At 40.1% G+C, this 26,207-nt stretch overlaps 1 protein-coding gene across 1 annotated transcript in view; it reads right to left on the bottom strand.

Moving 5' to 3' along the window:
- The window catches only part of LOC138014976 (TPR and ankyrin repeat-containing protein 1-like), a 79,100-nt gene that overhangs the window by 16,124 nt on the left and 36,769 nt on the right, over nt 1–26,207 (bottom strand). Inside the window, exons 10-15 of the mRNA XM_068861870.1 lie at nt 8,303–8,688; nt 7,319–7,552; nt 7,008–7,232; nt 6,014–6,176; nt 3,703–4,128; nt 1–2,513 (exon numbers count right to left, since the gene is read on the bottom strand). The exon at nt 1–2,513 is cut by the window's left edge and continues 777 nt beyond it. Coding sequence (XP_068717971.1) covers nt 1–2,513; nt 3,703–4,128; nt 6,014–6,176; nt 7,008–7,232; nt 7,319–7,552; nt 8,303–8,688 — 3,947 coding nt within the window. The remainder of the gene's footprint in view (nt 2,514–3,702; nt 4,129–6,013; nt 6,177–7,007; nt 7,233–7,318; nt 7,553–8,302; nt 8,689–26,207) is intronic.

Below are 26,207 nucleotides of genomic sequence, written 5' to 3'. Positions count from 1 at the left end.
CACCCCTCTACCACCAAGCAGTGCCTCAGCAGAGCCTTTTATGAAGGATCTAATTTCCGTCCACACTAAAGTTGGATGGTAGTCAATCTTGGACGATTTGATCATTTGGGGCCAAATCTCGCTTTTAAAAACCTGATAAGTGATTTCTCTTCTCGGATCCCTTTCCCTTTTTTGGTCTCCTGTTCTTTTTGTTCGCACATCGTCGTCCCTAACATTTTCCGTCGATTCTTCGTCCTCCTCGTCACCACTTTCCTCATCCGTCTCTAAAGATGGAATCAGCTGCAAAGGGTTATCTTCTTCTCCCCATCCCTCAATTTTTCTAATTAAGCTACCATCTGGATCGCGCCTAAAGAAGGGTTCACCCGGAAGAGAGGCATCAAGCAACAAGAGCCAATCCCGTGAGTTCACAAATAAGGGCCACTCCTCTTCATGAATGTCCTGAATCCTCCAGGGCATAGGCCGACCCTCAAATTTAACGCGTGGTGTCTCTGCAGGGCAAGCATGGCAAAGTTCCTTGAAATTTTTTTCAACTTCTCGACAAAGTACAGTATTCTTTGTTATAAACACTTGATGAAGATGTTCAAGGTTGGTACTGCTTGTGTCTTCAAGGCTTTGTTCTTGGAAGTGGATTTCCTCGCTAGGTAGATGATCGGGGTATGAAGTACGTTTCTGGAGATGAGATTCTTCAGAATCTTCTCGTGCCTCCGAGACTGTGGCAGATGCAGTCCAAACGTCAGCGTCCTGACCCAGTGAGGTGTTTGATGCTGATGGACGGTCTTTAATGCAAGTTCCCAGTTGGGTTGATGGTTTCCTCGTTTCTTCTTCTTCTTCGTCTTGGCATATGGCTTCTCCCTGTGCCAAACACTTTGGAATGTAAGGACCAGCAGTGAGAGCCTTTTCCCAATAACGCCGAAAATGACCCCATAAGCGATATAGACTACAGGTGGTCTTTCCCGTGCCACTGCGACCCAATAAGATAATAGGGGTTGCTGGATCGGGTTGGAGGTTAACAATGGCATATTCGAGTTCTGTTATCTTGAAGGGAAAGTCAATCTTTGTAGAAGAATCGCTTTCTAAAACTGATTTCACCAGAGGTGTATTAAACGAGTAAAACTTTAGGATGTGATAGTCTTGATCATTTGCACTTGCTGGTGGGTAGAAGATCTTTGACAAATCCTCACCGACAGTAGACGTCTGATCTTCTTTCTTCACGACAGGTTTGGAGGCGTGATTACCCTCTTCAACCTCAGTGTACTTGCTTGGGAAGCACAGGTTTGATAATGACGCGGTGTTATCTTTGCGGGATCCCATAGAGATCCCTTTCAACTTTGTTTTTGTGAGGCAGTCCATCCCTCGATTATGTGATTTGATGATACGTTCGATAGAGCGCTGAAGCTTGTCATGGTCTAACACGATATCCCAGACACGGATGATGTCACAGTAGATTCGACCTCCGGGATTTTCTGCGTTTAAACGATGCTCTGGCGAATCACTCAATCTGTTGGAAAAGGCGACAGTCTTTTCCCAAATAATTCGCTGACTTTTTGTCAACTTCGTCTCGTAAAGTTGGATACCTTCTCTCTTCGCTTGACCTTCCAACCTCTTGCAAAGGTTTTCAGTACTCCATCTTCCATTTGCTAGCATTCGTATTTTATCCACAATACGTTTTCGCAAGTTGTTACCAACCTTTTTACTCCTCATGATCTTCCAAACATCATCTGTGCAGTCCACTTCCCACGAAAGGTTCTCAAAAGGTGAATTAAAATCAATTTCGGCCTCTCTTTTGTCATAAGTGGGCTCTTCCTCTATAGATTCATCGTCAATGACGTCACGTCTCGTGTCTTTATGTTCCAGAGATCCTGTAAAGACCTCGTTGTTGTTACAGATGGAGTTGTTGTTGTCATTCAGTGATTGTCTTTCATGTTCCCTGATCATGTCAGCAGAAACATATTTCCCTTCTAATGCTTCGTTGCTTTCCTGTTCATCTAATGTATTTAATGGAGGAAATAGCAAATTGTTGGACAGAGACTCTGTAAGTCTTGTAACATTTTCTCTCATTTCTATGCGCCACTGCTGTTTTTCGTGAATCTTGCTTATTTTGTCTTCTCTGGATTTATTTTCTTTGTTACCGTCACTAGAAACGGACCACTCCTCATCTTCAGTTTTTGCTGGTGTGACAACTTGAGACTTTTCTTGTTTGGCAGAGACATTTTCTGAGACTGTTCTGGTGGAGCCGAGATCAGGAGCTTCGGGTTTTATAGAGCTCATAGCGTCACTGATTATTTTCCGGCGAAGATCCTTTCCGAAAAGCATGTCAATGGCCCTCTTTCCTTTCTTGTTGCGAAAATGTGGATTGACATTAGCATCCTGGAGAATTCTGATTGCATCACGCCTATGTTTTGTTGGCTTCCCAGTACATACCAGATGGTAAAGAGTGTTCCCATCACTGTCCCGAACAGATTGAAAACCAGGGATATTCGAACCCAACATCGCCTCTAGGAATCTTAAATTTCCTAAGAAAGCAATATAAATTCAATAAAACATGCGAAAAGTCATAACTATTCATTTATTTAATCTCGTTAGGGTTATGAGTTAGATAGCGCTGCATTGCTCTACCTTCAGAGCTATCATGGGCTGGAATCCAATTTATGCCTGGATTTTCTTTAGGTTGGCTTCCAACTGCATAAGGTGGTTCCCTTCTTTTGCACCGCGCATATGATACTGCGCATAACATTACGATTTCAAAGATGGCGGCGTTTCTCGCCGGCCATCTGAAGAGAGAGAACAAAGGCCGTCTTTGCTTTTAAGCGCAATTATAATAACTCTTCTCGCTTAAGAAGTTGTTGTTTCGGAAACCGCCCAGTCCTTTCGCGGAAGATGATCATTGTGAAGCTGAAATTGCCCCCTTGGTCATCCATGGGCCTTATTCACACGGCGGCCATGTTGAGTCCCGAGGGAATGAAAACTTTCGTTTTGCCCCACCGAAACTTTTTCCCAAACATTTCAAGTCGAGGCTCAGAGTACGAAATCTATTGTCTATGGCCAATATGGCCGCCGAGCGAATAAGGCCAATTTGTCGTCGTGTTGAGAAGAAGCGAGCATGGTTTTTAATGGTGTTATTTATTCGTAATAGGTACACGGAAAACATATTTTAAGAAGAAAAAGTGTTGGATAGCAAAAGTTGTGGTATTTACATATAAATGACGTGAAACTGCAGCATTTGGAGCCAGACACTGAGTGCAAGGTGAGGACTGTAGCGTTCCAATTTGCTTACATTTCTTTGCACGATGGAGCAATTTGAAATCACTTTACTAAAATACTATAGCCCCGGACAAACAAGTAGGATCAAGAATAAAGGGCTTGCAGCGCGAAAAGAAGTACGGTGACCCCATCTTTTATTGCATTTTTCAATGTCCTGTGTATGAATATCAATTGTGCCAAGTTTGACAAAAATCTGGATAGTACGTCATTTTCAAGGGAATTACCTTAAGTTGCTTATCAAACTGGGATGATCTTTCTTACTTTCATTTCATTCATAGAAATACCAAGAAAAGAAAGATCTCATTATACCTTAGATTCTTTGCAATTTGTCTACATATGAAGTGGTGATTTGTGATGATTGTGAGCTCTGATGCTTCACAAAGAACTTACGGAAACTAATTAACCTATGCGTGAGCAAAAAAAAACCGAATCAATAAATACCATTTTGGAGGTCTTTCTTTAACGCTTTGTGAATCATGGGATCAGCATTGTGGCTCGCTACACAACAGTTTCCTCCCTTCTGTACAAGTTTCTCCACAAGTGGCAGGTCTTCCCTTTTCAAGGCTTCCTCAAGAGGTATAATTTGGGATCCCTCGATCTTGTTTGCTGAGGCGCCATTCTCAAGGAGAGCAGAAATTAACAAAGGTTGCTTGGAGGGAAAATGATGAATGACTTCACCAAGTGGGACACTAGAGGCGTCGATATTTGTTGCCAGTCCTCCTCCTCCTCCAAGTGACTGTGTCGATGGCCCTCCTCCTCCGATATACAGGACCCTTAGCTTGTCCCAGTCCTTCGTTTCGATCACTTTGTTGGTCACTTCCGTTAGCAGATGGCTCGGAAAAGGAGCTGTGAGGGCTGAAGTTCCTTCTAAGAACATAACAAAATAACCAGTCGAGATAAAATTATTTAGTACATACTAAAACAGTGGATAGCGTTAAAGGCGCACTCTGTTTGGGTACTCTAACTCGGAATACCCTTTGCTATCCACCTCTGAGCAACTCGCGCGGGAATTGCGCCCGAAAATGTAGCAGGAATAAATGGGTTGAAATCATCTTGGTACTATACTACCTGTTACGAGTTCGTGTGTTTTGAGGAAAGGTAGCTTGCAAACTAAACTGAACGCAGGGTTGTCGGAACAACAACAAGAAGATTTATTCCAAAGATGAACGTAGTTTCCACGAAGTAAAACTCTGAACAACACGTATTCGACAAACTTACACGGCCTCCGCCAACTTGAATGCACACAGCTTCTGTCACACTTGACTAAACACGGTCAACGCCAACTCTCTTCGTTTGTGAAAAACTAGTTAGGAAAACACTCCGCTCGGACTCGTCTACTTATATACTCTGACAATAAACTTCTAGAACTTTCTAAATTAGTAATCGATCTAATTATAGAAGATTACAAAACACACCGATTTAGAAACGCTTACGTACAAACCTAAATATAAACAAACTACGAACTCTCGCGAAGCTTCTAGACAGTAACGCTAGTCACGCAATACTATTTTTCGTAACACTACCTCACTGTTTTAGTATATACTAAAACAACTATTCACCTCAGTGTCAGTGGCTAGATATTTACCTCTCAGCTTCGCGGTTCGGTAAACATCCACCACTAGCCACCTCCACTTTGGTGAATAGTTGTTAAATATCACATAGTTGTGCGACAAGCATTGTTTCACCGCTTTATTAGTTTACCTCTTTCTTCCGACTTTGTTTGATGCTATTTGTAAATAGCAAAAACGGACTTCTACTCAGTCCAAAGCCATACTCCTATCTTAAGACAAGAACGCACCATAGGAGAAAGTAGTTTGCTTTCTAATTGTACTTTTCTTCTAATTGTATTTTTTTGTCAACCAAATATGTGTTAAACAGCTCGTTGTGTCTAAGCCGCCTTGCTAGCACTTTCAAGTCAAGTTAATTTTTATTTATACTCACACGGAAATAATAATTAATACAAATTAGTGCTTAAAATATAAAATCAAGAGATCGCGAAGAAAAAGAAATTTTACAATTGTAGGTTCATTGTGCAGAGTTTGGGACACCTAAATAGTTCATGGAAATAGCCGAGTAGGTGACCCAAAACAAGAAATAAATGAGTCGAAGGAGATGCAAAATAGTTGTGTTAGATAAAAAGTATTACTTCATTAATTAAATAACAGTTAAAAATTACATAATTGTAAAACAATAGGAATCAATAACAATAATTCATAATTTTTTGAAATATTGACGAAAACTGGAAAACGGCTTGATTTTCTTAACATCAATGGATAAAGAATTCCAAAGTTTTGGACCAGTTTAACTGAGGGAACGAATGCCGTATTGAGTGGTATGAACAGATGGAACAAAGAGATTATCAATCTGTGATTGACGTGCATTATATGAATGAATAGAAGATACCGGGTTAAAAAAATTAACAAAACTAGAAGTGCTTAGTTTATGGTAACACTGATAAACAAAAGAGAGCATTTCAAGATGTATTATATCAGAGAATTTCAGGAGTATGTGAGACTTCAATAGTGGCTCAGAATGTGATCTAGGGTCGGAAAAAGTCATTATTCTGACGACTCGTCTTTGCAAAGTAATAACTGGTTTTAGGTAGGTTGGGTATGTGAGACCCCAAACTTGAATACCATAAGTAAGGAAGGGGTACAGTAGGGAACCCTGCATTGAAAAAAATGCTGCTGTAGCATGTTTTCTTGGCAAAATTGAAATTTTGAATAAAACAGTCGCTTTTTCATTAACCTACCATCAAGGGTCACAGCAATATCCAGGGCGTCACTCAGAAGGCCGCGAATGAGTTCCTCATTGAGTTCCTCATCAGTAGAGCGTCTAACGCACTCATTAATTGCTCTCATCGTCTCTGATGGTCTTTTCAGATGTCGTAAACATTTGACTTGACAGAGATACCCCTAGAAAGGATGTTTGTTTGAAAGTGAAACGTAGAGCTTTTGTAGTTAAGGAGGGTTAGTTGGTGTAACGATAAAGTCTTGCACTCTGAAGCACATACCGTCTTACGGTTACAACTAATTGGGAGCTACCGTGCGAACAGAGCCCCTTCGATCTTGCTAGATAAGTCGAGAAGAGGAAGGGACTTTCACCTATCTACGAAGATCAAGGGGCCTCTGCTCGCAATGAAACTGGAAGTAAGGGGTTAGTACAGTGATTGGATCATTTGCACCGGTGGCTCAGTTGGTTGAGCACCAGGCTGCCACGCGGAAGGTCGTGAGTTCAACTCCGGCTGGACCAACACTCAGGGTCTTTAAATAACTGAGGAGAAAGTGCTGCCTTTGTAATCATCTGCCAATGGTTAGACTTTCAAGCCTTCTCGGATCAGGACGATAAGCCGGAGGTCCCGTCTCACAAATAACTTCCATGTTCATTAGTTCCCTGTGGGACATTAAAGAACCCACACACTAGTCGAGAAGAGTGGAGGATTATGTTCCCGGTGTTGTGGCTGTCCTCTGTGTGTATATGGGTTGGTGGGTATAGCAGGTCCACATCCGCTGAGTAGCTGCCAAAACTTCAACCTGCTCAAACAAATAAATAACAAACCGAGTATGATTAATCGTTGTACGTACCCCGAGGGACCTAGTACTCCCTTTGTATAATATGTAAAGTGCGAGAAGTGCAGTTTCGTCTTCCAAAAAGCACCTCAGATGGACATTAATAGCGAAGAACGCGATAGATGTCGTAACAACAGTGGGATAAAATATTCATTAGCGTGATAAAGTTATGATTACCTCTCGCAATGTTGGCGTCATTTTTGTGGCATTTTTCGCGTCTTCCAATCCATCTGCGTAATTACCTAATTGGTTTTCAACCTTTGACCGTTGGCATAACAAGCGCGAAAGACTGAGATCATTAGTTGTGTACATCACGGCCAGATTGACACACTCCTTACAAATGCTGTAGAACCCCTTCTCAAACAGGTCGGAGGCACGCATCTGCCATCGCTTGGCTTCTTCCTGAGAAAAGATGAAAAATGTGAGCTTACTAAGCCCCATTTTTTTCTCTCACGGTAACATTTAAGACTCAAAACTACAATGAATACCTCCGATTTGACTGAATAGAGTTTATAGCATTCTTTCCCAGCAGCGATCGCCTTTTCGTGTTCATTGAGCTTGAAGTGGGCCTCTGCCAAGGAGTGGTATGCCTGTGCCAGTAGTATCACTTCTGTGTGGTCATGCGGGAGGTGGAGGCACATGTTGAGTAACATAACTGCTTTTTTGTGATCATTTTTGTCGAGTGCCTTTCGACCAAGATGATACCATTGTTTTGGTTGACCCTGCAAAGGAGATTATGATAAGACTGTTAGACGAACGCCGTGTCTTGGTCGAAAAATGCCAACGGACAATTTTTCCACCAAACCTGACAAAAGTCTATGAACGATGACACCATTTCAGATCAATATGTCCACAAAGACAAATTGTCAACTTGCTATACCAATTCTACCTTTCGGTTTAGCCAAAATCAGATGAGAATTGTCTCTCCGTAGTGTTGCAACATGAGAGGATTGAGCTTTGTCAGATGCAGGGTGTGGATCAACTGTTTCGGTTGAACCCCCTAAGATTATATGAAAAACGTTTAAACGCGTGCAGTTTCTGAACATAATCGAAGTGGTAAAACATCTTACACATGATGACAGTCATTGTTTTAGATAGCACAAAAACTGAGAATTTCAACATATTAACCTAGAATCATCCTTGAGAATGCTTGAAACTTTACATTTCCAACTCTTATCTTTAAAAATCTCCTGAGGGGCGTCTGCCGATTCTCCCCTGGACTAAATCAAGGATCTGCTTCAGTTGAGTGGGGGGTTGGAAAACATTGGTTTGACACATATTTGCTAACAAGCCTAAAGACTCCCTGAGGGATAAGAGTGAGAAAGTAAACTTCCACATTATCCACCAAGGTCACTGGACCCTACAGGTAAATGGCACAAGGTGTCGCTGCAAGGGTGGATCTTGTGTTTATGCCAAGAACGATTAGAAATTCGAAGCACTATTTCAGTGGCCAAAATATTACAAGTTTGTACCTCTTTGTGAATGAATATTTCATTTCCAACGATGCAAGATAGATCGGCGTTGTTCCTTAACAAAGTCACAGCCAGGTTAAACTTCATTACTTCCATAGCAACTAGCAGAGGGGGTCTTTTACAATCACGCAGTCCATCTGCTGGGGCTCCTCGCAACAGCAGATGTTTAACAAGCTCATCCAGATCTTCAATGTCGGAAGCAATCAAAAGGTCCAGTGGCACAAATGAAGCGTCACATTCAAACGCTATCCCTCTAGATGACTTATTGGATTTCGTACCAAGGTAGAAAAATTTCAATTTCTTCCACGCATTCTTCTCAGTCGCTTCTTTTACCAAATGTAAAAGTAATGAAGGAGAAAATGTGCATGTGATTTTATCCTCTCCACCTTTAAAAGAGATAATGATCGCAAATAATCAAGACATTGACAACCTACTATACGACTTCTTCATTTCGGTATCAGTGATGTAGACGACGATAATGGGGACTGCAATTATTGTAAACATCATGTTCAGTGGTTTAAAGTTATTTTGTTGTTTTAGTGGAGGGTCCCTTCAACTTTAACCCAGAAATTACTTTTAAACAACACAAATGAAAGCTTTGTGACATAAAATATGACTGTCGAGCATATACCATTTAAGTTACAAACAACAGAGCTTAACTTTGAAAAATGTTTGGCTGAACAGTTTTCAAAAACCCTCATCACAATCGATTTAAATCTTTTTTAATTTCCCGTTTAATTTAAACCTTCCTTTAATGTTTAAGAGCGAGTCCATGCAAAAATCGACCAAAATCGTCGATTCGTGGCAAGGCTCACAAATTCAATATCGCTCTTCTTTTGCATACTGGTAGACCTAAGTAAGTATATAAACGCGCTATGTAGCGCGTACAAAGACGTGCTACTAAATTCATTCTGAAAACGGACGTATGTTATCCTGAGAGACTTGTGAAACTAAAACGTTTACCTCTAGAGTATAAAAGAGAGATACTGGATCTTTATTTTTTCCTTAAATGCCTGAAAGGTTATATAGATTTTAATGTTTTGTCATATGTAAATTTAAGACGCCCAAATATAACATCAGATATAGTGAAGTTACGCTGGTGAAAGGCGTTTTTAAAACTAACGTCTAAGTTTTCTTTTTTTAGTCGTATTGTAGACCTGTAGAATTGCCTACCACTAGACATCAGAACAACTGAACATCTCTCATCATTTAATAAATTTAATGTAAATAAGGATAGATTTTTGTAATTAATTAATAACATATTGTCATGATATTTTGTACTATTTGTGCTACATTGAGGCAATAATCCTACACTGGTGATATATAAAGGTGATACAAACATGTAACATAAATCAACTTTATTGTTTGCCGGAAAAAGCAGAGCCGCATCAAGGGAGGCGCAGAGGCCGAAAGTGGCCCATCCAAACCGCCAGACATAAAAAGGGGGAGATGGATGGAGAAGGGAAGAGTCAAGTGCAGGATGAAGGAATGTTCTTGGCGATAAGATGGGTCAAGTCAAGTTTTATTGTGATATACGCTTAGCTTTTGTGAAAAAAGATCACCAGCTAGTTTATAGGTATAACACAGAAAATAATAAACTAAACTTCAACAAGTAGCTAAAAAGATATGTTTAAAATTGAAAACTGAAATCTATTTACAGGACTAGATATAACTTATTCATAAAATAAAATTAAACTAAGACTAATTAATAATTACAAGATATAAATTTACGATTGTATCAAACCTGACAAAGCTAATTTTCTAATAGTGTTTTTAAAAACCTTAAAAGAACGAATAGTTCTAAAAGAGTCAGGTATTGAGTTCCATAATTTTGGTGCCGTGAACCTCCACGATTTTAAACCATAGGTTGTAGTGTTGGCCTTTGACACCTTTAAAATGTCGTTGCCTCTTAGGTCATAATAATTATTTCTATGTGCGATTAGCTCTTTAATACTTTGAAAACCGTGCAGACTATTTCTGCGAGACACTGATTTGCAAGTGATGGTAAGCCTATTTTATCAAGTAATTCACAGTACGACGTTTGTTTTTCGTTGAAGACAAAACGGAGAGCATGCTAATTGACTTTTTCTAGCTTTACAGTGATGTTTTTATTACAGAAATGCCAAGTCTCCGAACAGTAGTTAAAGTGCGGAAAGATGAATCCAAGGTATAGACACTTTCTTGTTTCAAATAAAAGGATTTTTTTCACCCGCTTGAGTACAGCGATCTGCTGGGAGACTTTTCTGCATACACTAGCTATGTGCCTCTCGAATTTCATTTTGTCGTATACGACAACACCAAGCATTTCCAGATCTCCAGTAATGGGAATAGCAGTGTTTTCACAGTAGAAATGTGGTATTACCTGTGACTTTCCCATTACAATTGCTTGGTATTTGGAGGCATTCCTCTTCATTCCGTTTTGCTCGTACCACTTCTAAACATTTGCGAGATCCACATTTCTTACCTCTTCTACTTTCTCCACTGTGCTGCCAGCAAAAAAACAAATCTGTGTATCATCAGCATACGCGGATAATGTACTTTGCTTTACATCGTAAACAAGATCATTCATGAATATATTAAACATCAATGGCCCACGCACGCTGCCTTGAGGGACCCCCGCTGAGAGTTCTTTCCAGTTTGAAAGTTGATCGCCTAATCTGACCCGCTGACGTCGATTAGTGAGATAGTTATGAATCAGTCCGGTGGTTTTGCAGTCAGCTCCATAAAATTTAAATTTTGCCGTTATCAGATCATGTGGCAAGGTGTCAAATGCCTTAGAAAGGTCCATAGACACAATTCTGATAATATTGTGTCGATCAAGTTCTTTCCTCCACTGTTCTGAGGCTGAGAAGAGCAGTATCAATTCCGTGATTTTTCCTGTATGCGAATACATGTTTGTGATAAATATTGGCGAAATAATGACTGATTCTGGAGTGAATTGGCGTTTCGGAGATTTCCGACAAGGACGGTATTATAGTTATAGGTCTGTAGTTTGATTTCGTTAGATATCAATCCTTCTTGAAAACTTGTGAGACTTCACCGAATTTCCATTGTTGAGGTATCCTGAAATTCTCCAGGATATCGTTAAAAAGTACACTGAGAGGGTAGCAAAGTATTTCAGCTGATTCCTTGATTGCTCTTGGTAGAATGCAGGTGCCACGGACAGAAGACATTCTAAAGGTTGGGCAATGTACAGGAGCACGGCTTCGGAAGACCAGTCGCCTTGAGGACTGATGAGGTCAACCGGCGCACCACAATGGAAGGCGAACGTTGCTCCTCCACAACGAAAGCTATGACCAGAGTAGTTAGAGGCCTTGAGCCCAGTGATACTCAAAGCTTTCTGTAATTTCGTAGTAAGAGTTGAGTGCGAGATGGGTGTAGCCAAATCCCCACGAAAGTGCAGAAAAGTGGGCGAGGAGGGTGGCGTGGGAAATAGACGGAGGTGTCGTTTGCAGGCCTGTACTGGGCACAACGGATGATTAGAGGGGAGGCGGACTACCGGTTTGAGTAGCTGTCGTTCTTTGAACTGGATGGTTTTGGACCAAGTCACACAAATTACTAAGCCCCTCGGACGAACGATAATATCTCTACGTAACAGAGTTTTAGAAGGGTCGAAATCTTTGGGAAATTCCGGAACCAGGTTAGACTTGCGGAAAAAGAACTAAAAGCCAGTTAGCATCACCACCCAGAATACTAAATCTCTGTTGGACGTAAGCGTAGAATGGAGGTGGAGGAGGATCTCTGGAGTTTTTGTTCCTGTGCGTCAACCAAAATGCGGTGGAGACCACGAATGATTAGTTTGACAGCAAAGGCATCCTGGAAGGTGACATCGTGACCAAAGTGCCAATGAAGGATATTAATAGCTGACAGGTAATTAATTATCGTTGAATATTTTCGTTGAATACACTCGTTAAGAGTACAATAGCAAAAGAATACCTCAACTTGATCTATTCAGAAGGCTTTAATCCTTTGATCCTCGAAGCAACGCGCGTAACTGAGTCAACAACAAGTTGTATAGACCACATTCTTTCTAACTTTGTGTCTTCAAGTACTAGTGGTAGCATTGCCCTAGAAATAGCTGATCATTTGCCAGTTTTTACTCTTTCGTATGACCCTACGCAAAGTCCCTTCCCCAATAAAATTGAAATTAGAGATTTTAAAAGGTTCGATAAGATTGCTTTCCAAAAAGCATTGAGGAATGCTAATTGGACAACAGTATACAAGAGCTATGATGTAAACGAAAGCTTAACTAGATTCCTTCATACTTTCAATAGCATTAGCAATGCACATGCACCGCTTAAATCGATTAATATAAAAAATACGTCCGACAAGCCGTGGATGACGAAAGGATTGAGAAAATCAATCAAAGTTCGTAACGAGCTCTATAAAAAATGGTTGACAACTCAAAATATTTATTATCATAAAAAATATAAATTTATCGAAACAGGATTGTCTCAATTAATAAAGCCCTTCGAACCTTATACTACGATAGTGTACTTAAGGACTCCGCAAAAACAAAAAAAATGTGGGATAATGTTAACCTTATAATCAATAAAAAGCGGCCATCCTCGAACATTGACAATCTGAAAGTTAAGGATAAAGATCTCCAGCATCCATCTTCAATATCAAATGCTATTAACAGGTACTTCTGTAATGTTCCGACTGAACTTGCATCGAAACTGCCAAAAGCAGATCGCCACTACTCCACCTATATGAAGAGGAAAAAATCAACCTTTCGCTTTGCTCAAGTAAATGAAACCGAGGTTTATCTACTATTAGAAAGTATTGACACAAAGAAATCTTTTGGCTATGATAACGTACATCCGCTCTTATTATCCTCTGCTGCACTTGAAATATTTCGACCGCTGACACATATCATAAATTTGTCACTTAAACATAGCATATTTCCTGATAACTTGAAAATTGCCAAAGTTATACCAATCTTTAAACAAGGCTCTCGTTCTTCATGCAATAACTATCGTCCCATATCAGTCCTTTCAGCACTAAGTAAAATCTTTGAGAGATGCGTTCTTAACCAATTATCATGGAGGATATGGATATGGAGGCAGCGTGGCCCAGTGGTTAGGGCGATTGCCTTGAGATCCGGAGATCCCGGGTTCAAGACCCGCTCTGACCACTCGTTGAATTTGATTCTGGTAGTTCCTGATTCAACCTCCCAGCCGCGCTTGTAAATAGCCAACTGGTTTGCCTCCAACCAGTTGGGATTATTAAAAGTTGTTATTCTGTTCTGTCGTTTCGTTGTGTGTCATTGGCCCTGAAAAGCCCCTATGGGGAGCGGTCAATTAAGTATGTATTGTATCGTATTGTATTTTATCTCACCTATGAAGATATTTTGGTACCAAATCAATATGGCTTTAGATCTGGCATGAGCACGGTTGACTGCTTGGTAGACCTTATAGATGAAATAACAAAAGCCCTTGACGAAGGAAATTATGCCATTTCCATATTTCTAGACCTAAGTAAAGCATTCGATACGGTCAACCATTATATCCTATTATCAAAACTTGACGTTTATGGTATACGAGACATTGAAAACAAGTGGTTTAGATCTTACCTAAACAAAAGGAAGCAAAAAGTGTTTGTTAATGGCGTTGAATCTGACTTCCTAGAAATAAACTCAGGAGTACCCCAAGGGTCGATCTTAGGTCCGGTTCTTTTTCTAGTTTATATAAATGATATTATTAATGCAACTAACTACTTTTCCATAAGACTATTTGCCGATGATACTTCGCTGACTGTGGCTGGTAAGGAACTAGAGTTATTGCTACAGTTAATAAATTCTGAATTGCCAGCAATTTATGAATGGCTTTGTTCTAACAGATTAACTTTGAATTTAAGTAAAACAAAATACTTAGTTTTCCAACCGAGACAAAAAGTTAATTCTAACTTACACCCTCCTCTAAAAATTGCCGACCAATATCTTGAGCAGTCGTACAACATTAAATACTTAGGATTAGTTCTTGATTGCTTTTTGTCTTGGAAAGATCACATTGACCATATTAGTAGTAAAATCAGCAAAAGTGTAAATATCATCGCAAAGCTGAAACGACATGTAACAAAGCAGTCTTTGATAAGTATCTACTACGCACTTGTCTACCCCTATTTAAACTACGGCTGCATTCTGTGGGGTAATAATTACGAAGCTCCAGTATCACAATTGGTAAAGCTGCAAAACCAAGCTGTAAGAGTTATTAATAATGTTCCACTTCGAGATCATATTACGCCTCATTATGTAAACCTTGGCCTCATTAAGCTCCCTGACATTGTTAAGCTAAATACCTGCCAACTGATTTATGATCACTTAGTAGATAAAAAGCCATCTAATTTCACGTTGGCCTTTGTATCTGAGCAATATAATTATGATACAAGAAGTGCATCCCTGCAATACCTAAATCCTAGTAGCTTTAGAATAAATATACGCAAATTCTGCCCAACAGTTATAGGATGTTACTATTGGAATGATATTCCCTTATCTATACGTGAAAAGACAACTAAAAAATCGTTCAAAAGAGCACTTTTCAACTATTATCTTGCTCAGTATTAATCATCGTCACGCCGACTCTCCAATGTTGCATATATATATACATATATATATATATATATGTGTGTGTGTGTGTCTTTTCCTCTTTTCCTCTCTTTTCCTCTCTTTATATATTTTTCATAGTTTTTTATAGTAATAGTGTTAATACTTCTCTTTTTTCTCTTTTAACCTAAATAAAACTGTAATTTAATCAAAGGGCATGTAATTAGTTTAACTATATCTTGCCCTCTCCATTTATTCTTGAAACCTGTTATTTAATTTCACAAATAGCATCGTCATCTTCAAATATTGTAGTACAATGTAAATGTAAAATAAATAAATGGAGGAAATAAAAAAAAAAAAAAAAAAAATAGTTGCATTGGTAAGAAGACAAATGGATGAGGATAGGGACCAGTCCAAACTCGGAACAAAAACGCAGAAAAACTCTCCACTGGGAACGGCGGGTAGCCAGGGTTGAGCTAACTAGGTGGCAGCAGAGACAAGTTGAGCGCGGCGGTCCAACTGTGAGAGATAAGACAAAACTCTGTTAGTGTGATCTGAAAACTGAAGGCGACTCAATCTGTCGGCGTGTTGGTTCAGTTTGCCCGGTAAGTGTCGTGACGTGAGGTAAAAATTGTATTGAACGCTTATCCAGAAAATCTCATGGAGCCATGACATAGCCATGGGGTTTCTACATGTGCCATTGTTTATAAAGGTCATGGCCTGGTTATTGTCAGTCTTGACAATGACACATCTATCTAGCCACTGGGGACCCCAGCAACAAATGGCAGTGAGGATCGGGAATAGCTCCAAATAGTTAATATTCAAGCGAAGCGACGGGTTGATTGCGTGACCTGCGTGACTACAGTGCACACTGTGGGGGCGAGAGTTGTGCAAGTCGGAAACGAGGCATTCAGACCAAGAACCTGCAAATCAGTCATCCAAGCATATAGCACCAAAACTGAGAAAGGACGCGTTGGTTTGGACGAAAGTCTAGCACCATGCTTCTTTAATGATCCTGCGCGGGATTGCAGTTGACGCTTGGACGTGGAGCTTTTAGCGGAAAAAGATAAGATAAGAGAATTGAGGCGGTCTAACTTGTCGGATGGAAGGCAAAGAGACATACTTGTGGAGTCAAGTTCGATCCCTAAGAAAGTAACGCGTTGACATGGAGAGACAACTTTGTTCCAACTGACATTAAATCCGAGTGAATGAAGCAGTCTGATAAGAGCAAGTGGACCTTGTTGACATTCAGCTTTTGTTTTGCCAACAATAAGGAAATTGTCTAACAGCGCGGCCATGGGCCAAGCTCTCGCTCTGCACGTTGTTTATTTTTTAACCGCGCGGCCATGGGCCGAGCGCGGTTCTTGCTCTGCAGGTTGTTTATTTTTTTTGTAGTTTTGTCGGTGAGCAGACCCAAACTTCCACTCCGCCATATAGTCAGTGGGACACGCAATTTATGATGTTTATTCGCCAAAAGGTGTTAACACGTTAATGTACTTAAAATTTTATGAATATTCTCCTATTTATTGAGTGCAAAATATAATGTCTTTTTGTGCTATTGAAGTGCTTGATTCGAAGCGAGTATTGGATACATAAAAAGTTATTACGTCATCCAGGGAATGTGTTGACGTTGCAACTTCCATTGGTAGGGAACTAACCACCGTACTAAAGATAGCCGTGGATAACGTAATTCTTGAATTATGTGACTCGTGTGACTACATTACTAGCCCTTTACTCGTGTGAAAAAAAAAAATTATATCATGACTTTTAAGAAAGAGAGCTGTAAGTTGTGAATACTGTTATTATCGTATCTTGCAAATTTCACAACGGCTACGACTGATGGTGCAATCGAAGACTTCAAAACGGCTATAAATGACGGTGCAATAAGTGCGTGTGTAGTCGTTGTTGTGCTACAGATTGAACAGGTGATTTTGTGTCTACAGTAATCAATGAATGTGCACTACGTTGTGACTATAGTGGTAAGGAAACAAATAAATTTTCAAAGCGCAGTTATAAGACCTAAAAGATCTTCTTGTTTTTTTTTTGTAGTGTCAGTGACCAGACCCAAACTTCCACTCAGCCATAAAGTCAGTGGGACTTCCAATCACGCAACTTCTGGTGTTTATTCGACAAAAGATGTTAACACGTTAATGTACTTAAAATTTTATGAATATTCTCCTATTTATTGAGTGCAAAATATAATGTCTTTTTGTGCTATTGAAGTGCTTGATTCGAAGCGAGTATGGAATACATAAAAAGCCATTACGCCATTCATGGAATGTGTCGATGTTGCAACTTTCGCTTGGGCAGTGTGTTGAATAAGACCGTGCTTGTTTTGAACTTTTATGTCGCCAGGAGCGACAGTCGTTGATCTAAATGTAATTTTCCCAGTATTTTTTGGCATTCTTAGACAACAGAAGTGAATTGGCTTGCTGTTTTATTGAAGCGAGTTTGGAGATTGGGTGGGAGGGGGAAATTAAATATAGCAAAGCAAAGAACATATTAAAACTTGCAAGGATTACGTCATTGGTAGGGAAATAACGACCGTACTAAAGATAGCCGTGGATAACGTAATTCTTGAATTTTGTGGCTCGTGTGACTACTTTGCTACCCCTTTCAATGTAAAAAAAAAAAAAAACAATTAAATTTAATCGTGACTTTTAAAAAAAAGAAAGCTGTAAGTTGTTAATAGTGTTATTATCGTATCGTTCACACCCATACATATTCCGAAGAAAGTTCCAGATTAATTAAGACCATTACGTCATCGGAGATTTCACAACGGCTACAACTGGTGGTGCAATAGAAGATTTCACATCGGCTATAAGTGATGGTGTAAGAAGTTTGTGTGTAGTTGTTGTTGTGCTTCAGATTGATCAGGTGATTTTGTGTCAATAGTCATCAGTGATTCAACAAGGTCTGCTTGCAGACAAGAATAGTGAAGGTAGATGTTCATGGACATTGCCTCAGTCATAATTTTTGTTTCTGGCTACGGCCCTGTGTGTTGTCTACAGTAATCAATTAATCATGAAGGACTGCTTTGGAATGTGCACTACATTGCGACCAAAATGGTAAGAAAACAGATAAATTTTCAAAGTGTGCTTATAAGATCTAAAAGATCTTCTTGTTAACAATGGAATGAAAACCGCGTCGCACCATCATGCGGACAACAGCATTAGATCAAAAATATAGCGGGGACCCACGAGTCGATTATCAACAAAGTACTCGTAGTGAGAAGGATCATGCAGACCAAACATCCAGCAGAAGCCTTGGAGTTCACGATCAGGTGGAAAAACGGGCCAATGGGATGAATGCAATTCAGCTTAGTGATGACACGAGAAATGCAACCAAGAGCAAGCTCATTGAGGAAAAGCTGGTCCATTTCAGGTTTAAATTTAGCGCACGTGGTACTAGAATAGTTGTCATTAGCATAGCTGTCAATAACCAAGGTAACAGATTCTGATAGAAGCTTAAAACCATTACGCAAACCATCGAGAATGAAAGAACAGTCAGAGTTGTTTAAAAGTTCATTTTCCCAAGCGTGGAAATTCAACGGGCAATCCTCAAGCCGAGGGAAGTCAATAAGGGTCGAGACATCAGGTGGGGTTTGGGCAGGGTCACCAATGGAGCGGGTTAGAAATGGCCATTGTGTTGTTGGGAACAATGGATGCAAACAAGTTTGTACCGACAAGACTGAGGATTTGGACAACTGTTGGGGCTAAACAGAATTTGTTGTTGGCCGATTGTGAAGCAGCTGATTTCCAACCATCCGTAAACGTAGCGCAAGAACTTTGCGACAATGTGGGTCGAAAAGCGACGGCAGCATCAAAATACTGAGAACTTAGATCATCCACACACTTCCCCAACTGAAGTTTTCGCGCGTTTTGGTTGCTCGGTAGTCTTGATCAAAAGCCAGAATGGCTCTAATTTGAAATCGTGTGCCTTTAATGGCCAGAAACTTAAGATACTTGAGGTAGTCAGACGCCTCTAAAGGGTTTTTGGCCATAAGAGTCTCGAGGATCTTGAAATTTGGCAACATGAATTGCGCAAACGTTAATTGTAGCAGTTTACCTTGTTTTCCGTCGGAGCCATAAATTAAATCCAGGGGTAACAGAGGCTTACCTTCAGGACCAGTAGATTCACTTGAGGTGGAGGCAGCCTGGCTTTTAACTTGAGTTTGTGTGGCAGATTGTGAGCGGTGCAAAGGGGCTGCATTCGAGTCTCCAAATTCTGCTTCGATCTTTGCTAACTCATCGGTGAGCTTGAAGGGCGACATATCTGGACCGTCCGATGTGGCGGGCTCTGTTAAACTTGTTGCGAGTGCGATAAACGAGGCCGAGGACTTGGTAAAGGTGGAGAGGACTCCGCGTAAAATAATCTTGTGCCCCACAACAAGGCGCATATCAGTTAAGTCTTGCTCCGTGATGCTGGCGAATATGGCTTCCGAAGTAACAGCGTTTTCGGCCAGAACGTCCATGAGGGCTGCCGGTATGTTGTGCTTCGAGTAAAACTTTTTCAGCCAAGGAGAGCTATAGCTGGCTTGATCGATGACGGTTTTTTTAAGTTTTCGAATTACAACAATCTGAGTAATTATAAAAAGCTAAGGCGTACAGCTACCTGTTGTTTACCCACGATAGGTTGTTGAAAAAAGCGACGATTTTCATCATGTGCCTTTGATCAGAATTTTTTAAGATAGAAAGTGAAAACACTAAAGGCAACAAACTTTCATATTATGTAAACATTATTTTAGGGAAATCATTTTGAGCTTCTCTGAAATTATTTGAAAATCATGTTACCGACAACATAACGTAATGCCATCTTTAACATATGCATAACAATCATCAGTGGACCAGGTGAAGGTTATAAAACATCTGTCCTAAAAAGTCTTGGTAATCTTGACAAAAAAGTGATAAATGTTAAAGTACTTACCCTATTCTTTGTTTAAGGACTAGTTTTACGGCCTCAAAATGTTTCCCCGTTGCCATCTTTTCAAGTTTGTCATTCTGTAAACATTGTGACTCAACCAGCACACATGCTTTCCCAACGAAGTTCGTTTTTGTTATTTCAAAACGTAACAAATCCTATCTTTCTCATCTGCCAACACAACTTTTGTCTCAAAATGCTGCTGAACACCGAAGAAGCGCCCTAACCTACATGTGCGAACGTTTTGTGACTCAGTACGCAAACTACTTTCATCAGTAATATCAGATTACAGCTGTTAGGATCCAGGATATAAAATTTTTGAAAATGAAGAATTTGTAGCCTTGCTAAAGATTTTAATTTTGCTTCGAGACGCCTGCATTATCAAATCAAAAGATCACTTAAAAGAAAATTTGTGTACATGTGTTCTTCTCATCAGCACAGGTGAAACTTCCAGGCTGCATGTGGGTAACCCTGCAAGTGAGTTATTTCTGAGTGCCTTCTTAATGAAGGACACATATTAATTCTGCTGTGCTAAATGTCACTTTTCGTGAATTGAAACAAACACTATTTGGGCCAATAAATTGAGAAAATACGTCAAAAAGTCAAATGATGAAGTTTTCTTGCCTTATACCTGGACCTGGTAATGATAACAAATATTTCTGAAACTCGAAACGAAGAAGCTTCATCTGGGAAAACGTCTACTGTCATTTTAAGGTGCCAAGTTGACATTTGTAGCCCTTTATAAGATCTCTAAGGATGTTAATGTAGGACTGCTTTTGCTTGATCTTAATGTAGGAAATGTCAAGGCCAAATGAGGAACAAATTTCCTGCAGCATTTTTATCGAAAACGATGCAAGTTTTGACTTTTCTACAAGTTCACAGATGTTAAATGAATCATAAACGGTTGGATGGGTATTTTGGATGGGCATGCTTGTTACAATGTTATCTCTCATGTGCTGTAAATGGTTTTCACATTGTAAGGCTGCGTTCACACTTGGTGCACTAATGTGAACACACACTTTTTTCAAGTGCCCACTCCAGAATTCGGGCACGGTGCCCGTGCCCGAGTACAAGGTCTCAACCTTGTACTCAGGCACTGAACTGGGCATCAACATATCGGGTACCTAGTGTCTGAACACAGCACCATTTTGTGCCGGTGCTCGGGCACCAGGTGTGAACACAGCCTAAGTGAGAAGTGTGATCTTAATCCTTGTCATCGTCGTCCGTATCCTCGTCGGTGGTTTTCTTCGCAGTTAAACGGGAAAAAAAAGCTAGCAACCTGCTGTACAGTAAGAAATTCGGTACTATCAAAGAGCCATTCACCATTGCCATCCTTCGCTTTCCACATAGCTGTAGCCACACATGCAAGATCTGCTTTACCACCAGTGCACTCTCTGATCTGAAATTTGGCACTCAAGTACTCTTTCTGTTTAGTAGAAAAACGAGTACTTCTGGCGCGAGAACACTTCACGGCCCATACCATGGAAGGGAGGGAGGAGAAGGAGCTGTAATTCGTACTTCTTTGCCTAGGCTTAGTTTAGGTATTGCAGTCCACCTGGTTCCAACCTTGAAGCATACCCCATTATGGCACGGTCATAAAGTGTTTCACATTCCAGAGAGCGTTTGTGCAAACGACATTTGATGTGATTCAAAAGCGACAAACATCTTTGCTAAGATTTAGTACATCCCTCTTCAGGGCAGCTAAACAAAGCATCCTTTGGCTTGTCTGCGTCATGCCCTACACTCTCGCCATGGTCGTCGTCATCATCATCATCATTATCACAGTCATCGTCAATGTCATTATCATCATCATCCTTGCCATCATTCTGATCGTCTTTAAGATCAGCAGTGGGTTTCTTAATCCGTCTTTATAGGGCCAAAGTTCACTTTGACAAAGAAGTCAATTGAGCTGGATAGAGATGGTAGCTCGCATGGACAATTAAACTTGCTGTACGTCACAAGCTTTCCGGGACCAATCTTGTAAGCTTTCCATACTCTTAAACACTCTTCATCGAACTGAATGTTGCTGATAAAGATACACCTTCCCACTTCATCGACGTTCTTAGAGGAGACGTTGGTGGACTACAGATCATCGCTTGTACTCCTGGGACACCATCGAAAGAGTTGATTGAGTCCAGCATCTGTGATGCTGTTTCAATATCGAGCCCTGAATTAAGGTAGCCAGCCATGCGAGATTTTATTGTCGCCGCTTTCTGATCGCAAGGACCTTTTCCTCCATGTGCATCTAAAAAATCCATCCTTGCAAGACGTAGACCAATTACTTCTGCCACTTGTCCACCTGTGACAATGGATAACAAGCAGTGATAACAGCCAGCGTTATCTTGCCTTAGATAAACTGACTGTAACTGCGGCATGACCCCTTTCAGTCAATCGAAAACGTCGTTAAGAATGGCAAGGACGGTGCAGCTGTCCTGATTGCAGCTATCAAATATGTGTACAAACCTCATTATCTCCATTTGTCAATCGGTCCCTCTCCTGATGGCCACTGCAATATGCCATGGAATCCCTCGTTTGGCAAACTAGTCAGTTTGACTTTCACGAAATTTGCGTGGACTACGCAAGGACTACTTGCGCAAATTGCACCAGACCTCAAGTTGTATTTTAACGGCCTCCGCCAAAATATTTGCATTATTTAGGCAAAAAAGGAAAAAAAATGTAGATTAAAAATGTAGAGACTGTCTTTTTGCAGTACCTCACCCCCTTCCCCTATTGTCGACCCACCCCTCCCCCGAGACACTAATCGTGGATGTGGGAAAGGAAATCTAGTCTTGCATGAGGTACAAGCCACCATCAGTCGTTGAACTGACTGTAAAACAACAACAAAACGGATGCCATCTGAACTGTATGAAATTTAAAATTATAAAAATTCTTTACTTTGGGGGAAAATCAAACTAAGATAAAAAGTCAAAGGTTGATTTTATCCAGCAGATTACATGGATTGGTGCCGTACCCAGGAAACTCAAGAAACCCAAGAAAGTTGACAACTATCATAAACTTTACACAGTTTATTTGTGGACAATCAGAGTGGCTGATTAGCATATAATACAATAATTAAACCAAGAGTACCTGAACCTACAGGAATGAGAATACCTGTTTGCTGATGGATATATTCTGAAATGTTCTTTCCAACTCCCCTGTTGGCTTTAAAAGGTTTCCCTCTTCTTCTCGTGATTAGCGATTTCCTTTGGAACTTGGCACGAATTGGAATAACTGTTCCGTCGGCATCCAATACTGAGCTCAGAATGATGGAAAGGGAATATATTAAAGGAACTTAGATCCCTTGACGTCACGGAAAAAATGCCAGCACAAGCTAGAATAAGGTCTGTTTCACTTTCAATACCAGAAAAAGACCATGTCGACTTGTGACCAGTTACGTCCTTGTTGAACAACGACAAAGGAGCAATCTCAGTTGATCTGTGCTTATCCTTTCTATCAAATGAACACAGAGTGCCTACTAATGACTCGAAGGAGCGAGAACCTTCCATAGCTTCATTGATGAAGAGCGCACACAAACAGTGTAAATTATGTTAAGCCAAAGCCTTAAATATTAAAAAGGTAATTCTCAGGTAAACTAATGCCACATTAAGTATTTTCGAAGAAGGAGGAATATAATGTTCAATTTTCTTCAGTGTACCGGGCAGTAACAGGTGAAACTCGTGACGCACATATTACCGCAAGTAGTCTTTTTGCACACTCTTATGCAAGTGAGGTTAATTGAAGTGAACGGGTTCGCGAACAAGGAACTTTGCCTTGCAAAACTACTGAACTTTATTTCATAGCTGGCTTTTTTAACGTCCAGGGTTCTCAAAACTTCTAACAAGCAGATGATGTTAACTTGAGAACAATAGAGAAAACAGAGGGATGAAGAAAGTGCTGGAACGCTGTCATGCACCTCCATACACATTCCAGAGGACTTCACGATTACGGTGACAAAGGTGATAAGACGGCAAAATGAAACAACTTGGAGCTTGAAGTACAAGAGATAGGGTTTAGGTTTGCTTTTGAAAAATTTTTGTACATATCAAGGCTACCAGCGCTACAACAAGTTGAGACACTTTCATTAAAAACACACCTTTTCTAGCTTCCAATACTCGCTGTATCTAATCCTAAACCCTAACCAAGAAGGTGAAGTGTCTCCACTATTTTTGCAACTTGTTGTCTGATTGATTGCAGTAATTTTGCCAGTCCAGATTTGAATGCTATAGGGAAAATTTTCTACGCAGGAAAGCAGGAACATTAGATACCGTATAAGCTGTAAAACATTTCGAAAGTTTGCACCCGAAGTGCAAAGCACATTGTACCAAGCATGATGAAAGGATATTCATTATTGACATACGGTGACATCGATTTTCAAGTGTTTGGACTTATCATCGCTAATAGAAAACTCCATACCAAATACTAAGGCGAGCAAAGTATTTTGCACCACAGATCTGATACGCCGGAAGTTACTCATGGCTCGGATCATGTAACACAATACCATTTATTGTGTTTCTTGGTGACGTCAACGGGGATGGTGGCGTTACAGTTGAAAATCGTATCTTCCAGGAAATAGCACAAATCAACAAGTACTTTGTTTTCTACTCAGTCCAATACATTACCAGATGATTCATAATAAAGTTCACACAGTTAGAAATCCTGTACATATCGTCTATTCCATTTACAACGTTCTACCATCCGAGCACGGTCTCCCGTCGCAACAGCAAGAAATATGATATCATATTATTTTCTCAGTGAAAAGTTGTGGTAGACCATGTAGACCGTTACATATAAATGTCATAATGTGTATCCGGTACAAATTTGTTCACTTTTTATCTCATTGTAAAACAAATCTCGCAAAGGATTTAGCACAATCGGGTTGTTTCTTTTGATCAGCGTGCTCAGTCGGTCATTCTAAAGAACATGGAATTAGCCTGTACCCGACCCGTCACTTAGAAGACTTGCTACTAAGCGTGAGCAATCCCTTCTCAGAAAGCAGACTAACCCAAAAGCAAGTAATGTTGACCAATTGGACCTCTGTGAAAATGTATCTTTGTATAACAATGTTTGCTAAGCATTGATTTTTCGGATGTGGATGTTCCCTTTAAATGGCATGCGATTGCATTTAAAGGAGAGGTAATGTCTGTTTCTCATACGTAAACAGAAGCTAATTTCGTACATGTTGTGCGTGTTTTAGGTGTCATATGTCGACCGAAATGTACTTGTTTAAGGCAAATTATTTTGATTTCGGTTCCAGGATATTTCTAGCGTACTGCAAAAAGCGAAAGGATGGAAGAGACACCTTTTCATCTACCAAATTATGTGTATGTTCGACTTCACTCACAGAAAGCAATGAAAAGGCCGCAAATTACGTCATACCGAAACCCCGCCAAAACCCAGTTCATCGCTGGCCATTTTCCATTCACAGCAGATCAGATAATGAAACCTTTTTTTTCGAAACATCTTATTAAACGCAAAAGATATACGCATTCCCGTACCAATAAACAAAGTGACCGTATGGCAATACAGTGAAAACCAACTCAGACAACAAGACACTTTCATTAAAAACACACCTTTTTTTCTGCCTTCCAATACTCGCAGTATCTAGAATTTAAACCTTTCCCACTTCCCCTCCCCTCTCCCCCTTTCAATGTTGACTGTTAACTGGTAACTGTGCAATGGATATAGATCGTGGTCTTGTTAATGCTGTAGTCTTTTTAGACCTCAAAAAGGCATTTGATACAGTAGATCACGATATTTTGTTACGAAAATTGCAATATTATGGGAGTTATTGGACCAGCCATCAATGGTTTGCTTCTTATTTAAATAATCGAACACAGATTTGTCATCTAAATTCTTGTAAGTTAACTCCGAAATGTCTAAGATGTGGTGTTCCCCAGGGAACAATTTTGGAACCTCTTCTGTTTTTGATATATATTAATGACTTACCACATTGTCTGACATATTCGGAACCCAGAATGTAGGCAGATGATACCAGCCTGACCCTTGCCAGTACTGACATTAAGCATATAAATTATTGCCTTAATCACGACCTGAGTAATGTGTATGAATGGTTCTCTGCTAACAAGCTTACCCTAAATATGACAAAAACTGAGTTTATGCTTATTGTATCAAGGCAGAAGTCATCACAATTTACGGAAAGTCCCTCTCTTACTATAAACGCAATAGAGCAAGTAACCTCCGCTAAATCCCTTGGAGTTTATGTCGATCAAAATATAAACTGGGAGTGTCATATTGAAAACATCTCTAAGAAGATAGCTTGTGCCATTGGTGCAATTAAACGAATTCGGCATCTCACTCCATTTAATGTTCTAATTAAAGTTTATAATAGCCTTATTCAACCACATTTTGATTATTGCAGTGTAGTGTGGGGAAACTGTAACAAAGGCCTTTCTGAAAAACTGCAAAGGCTTCAAAATCGGG

Source organism: Montipora capricornis, chromosome 9 (assembly GCF_036669925.1).
Source record: "Montipora capricornis isolate CH-2021 chromosome 9, ASM3666992v2, whole genome shotgun sequence".
In the NCBI taxonomy this organism is placed as follows: domain Eukaryota; kingdom Metazoa; phylum Cnidaria; class Anthozoa; order Scleractinia; family Acroporidae; genus Montipora; species Montipora capricornis.
This window is presented reverse-complemented; position numbering and strand designations above follow the sequence as displayed.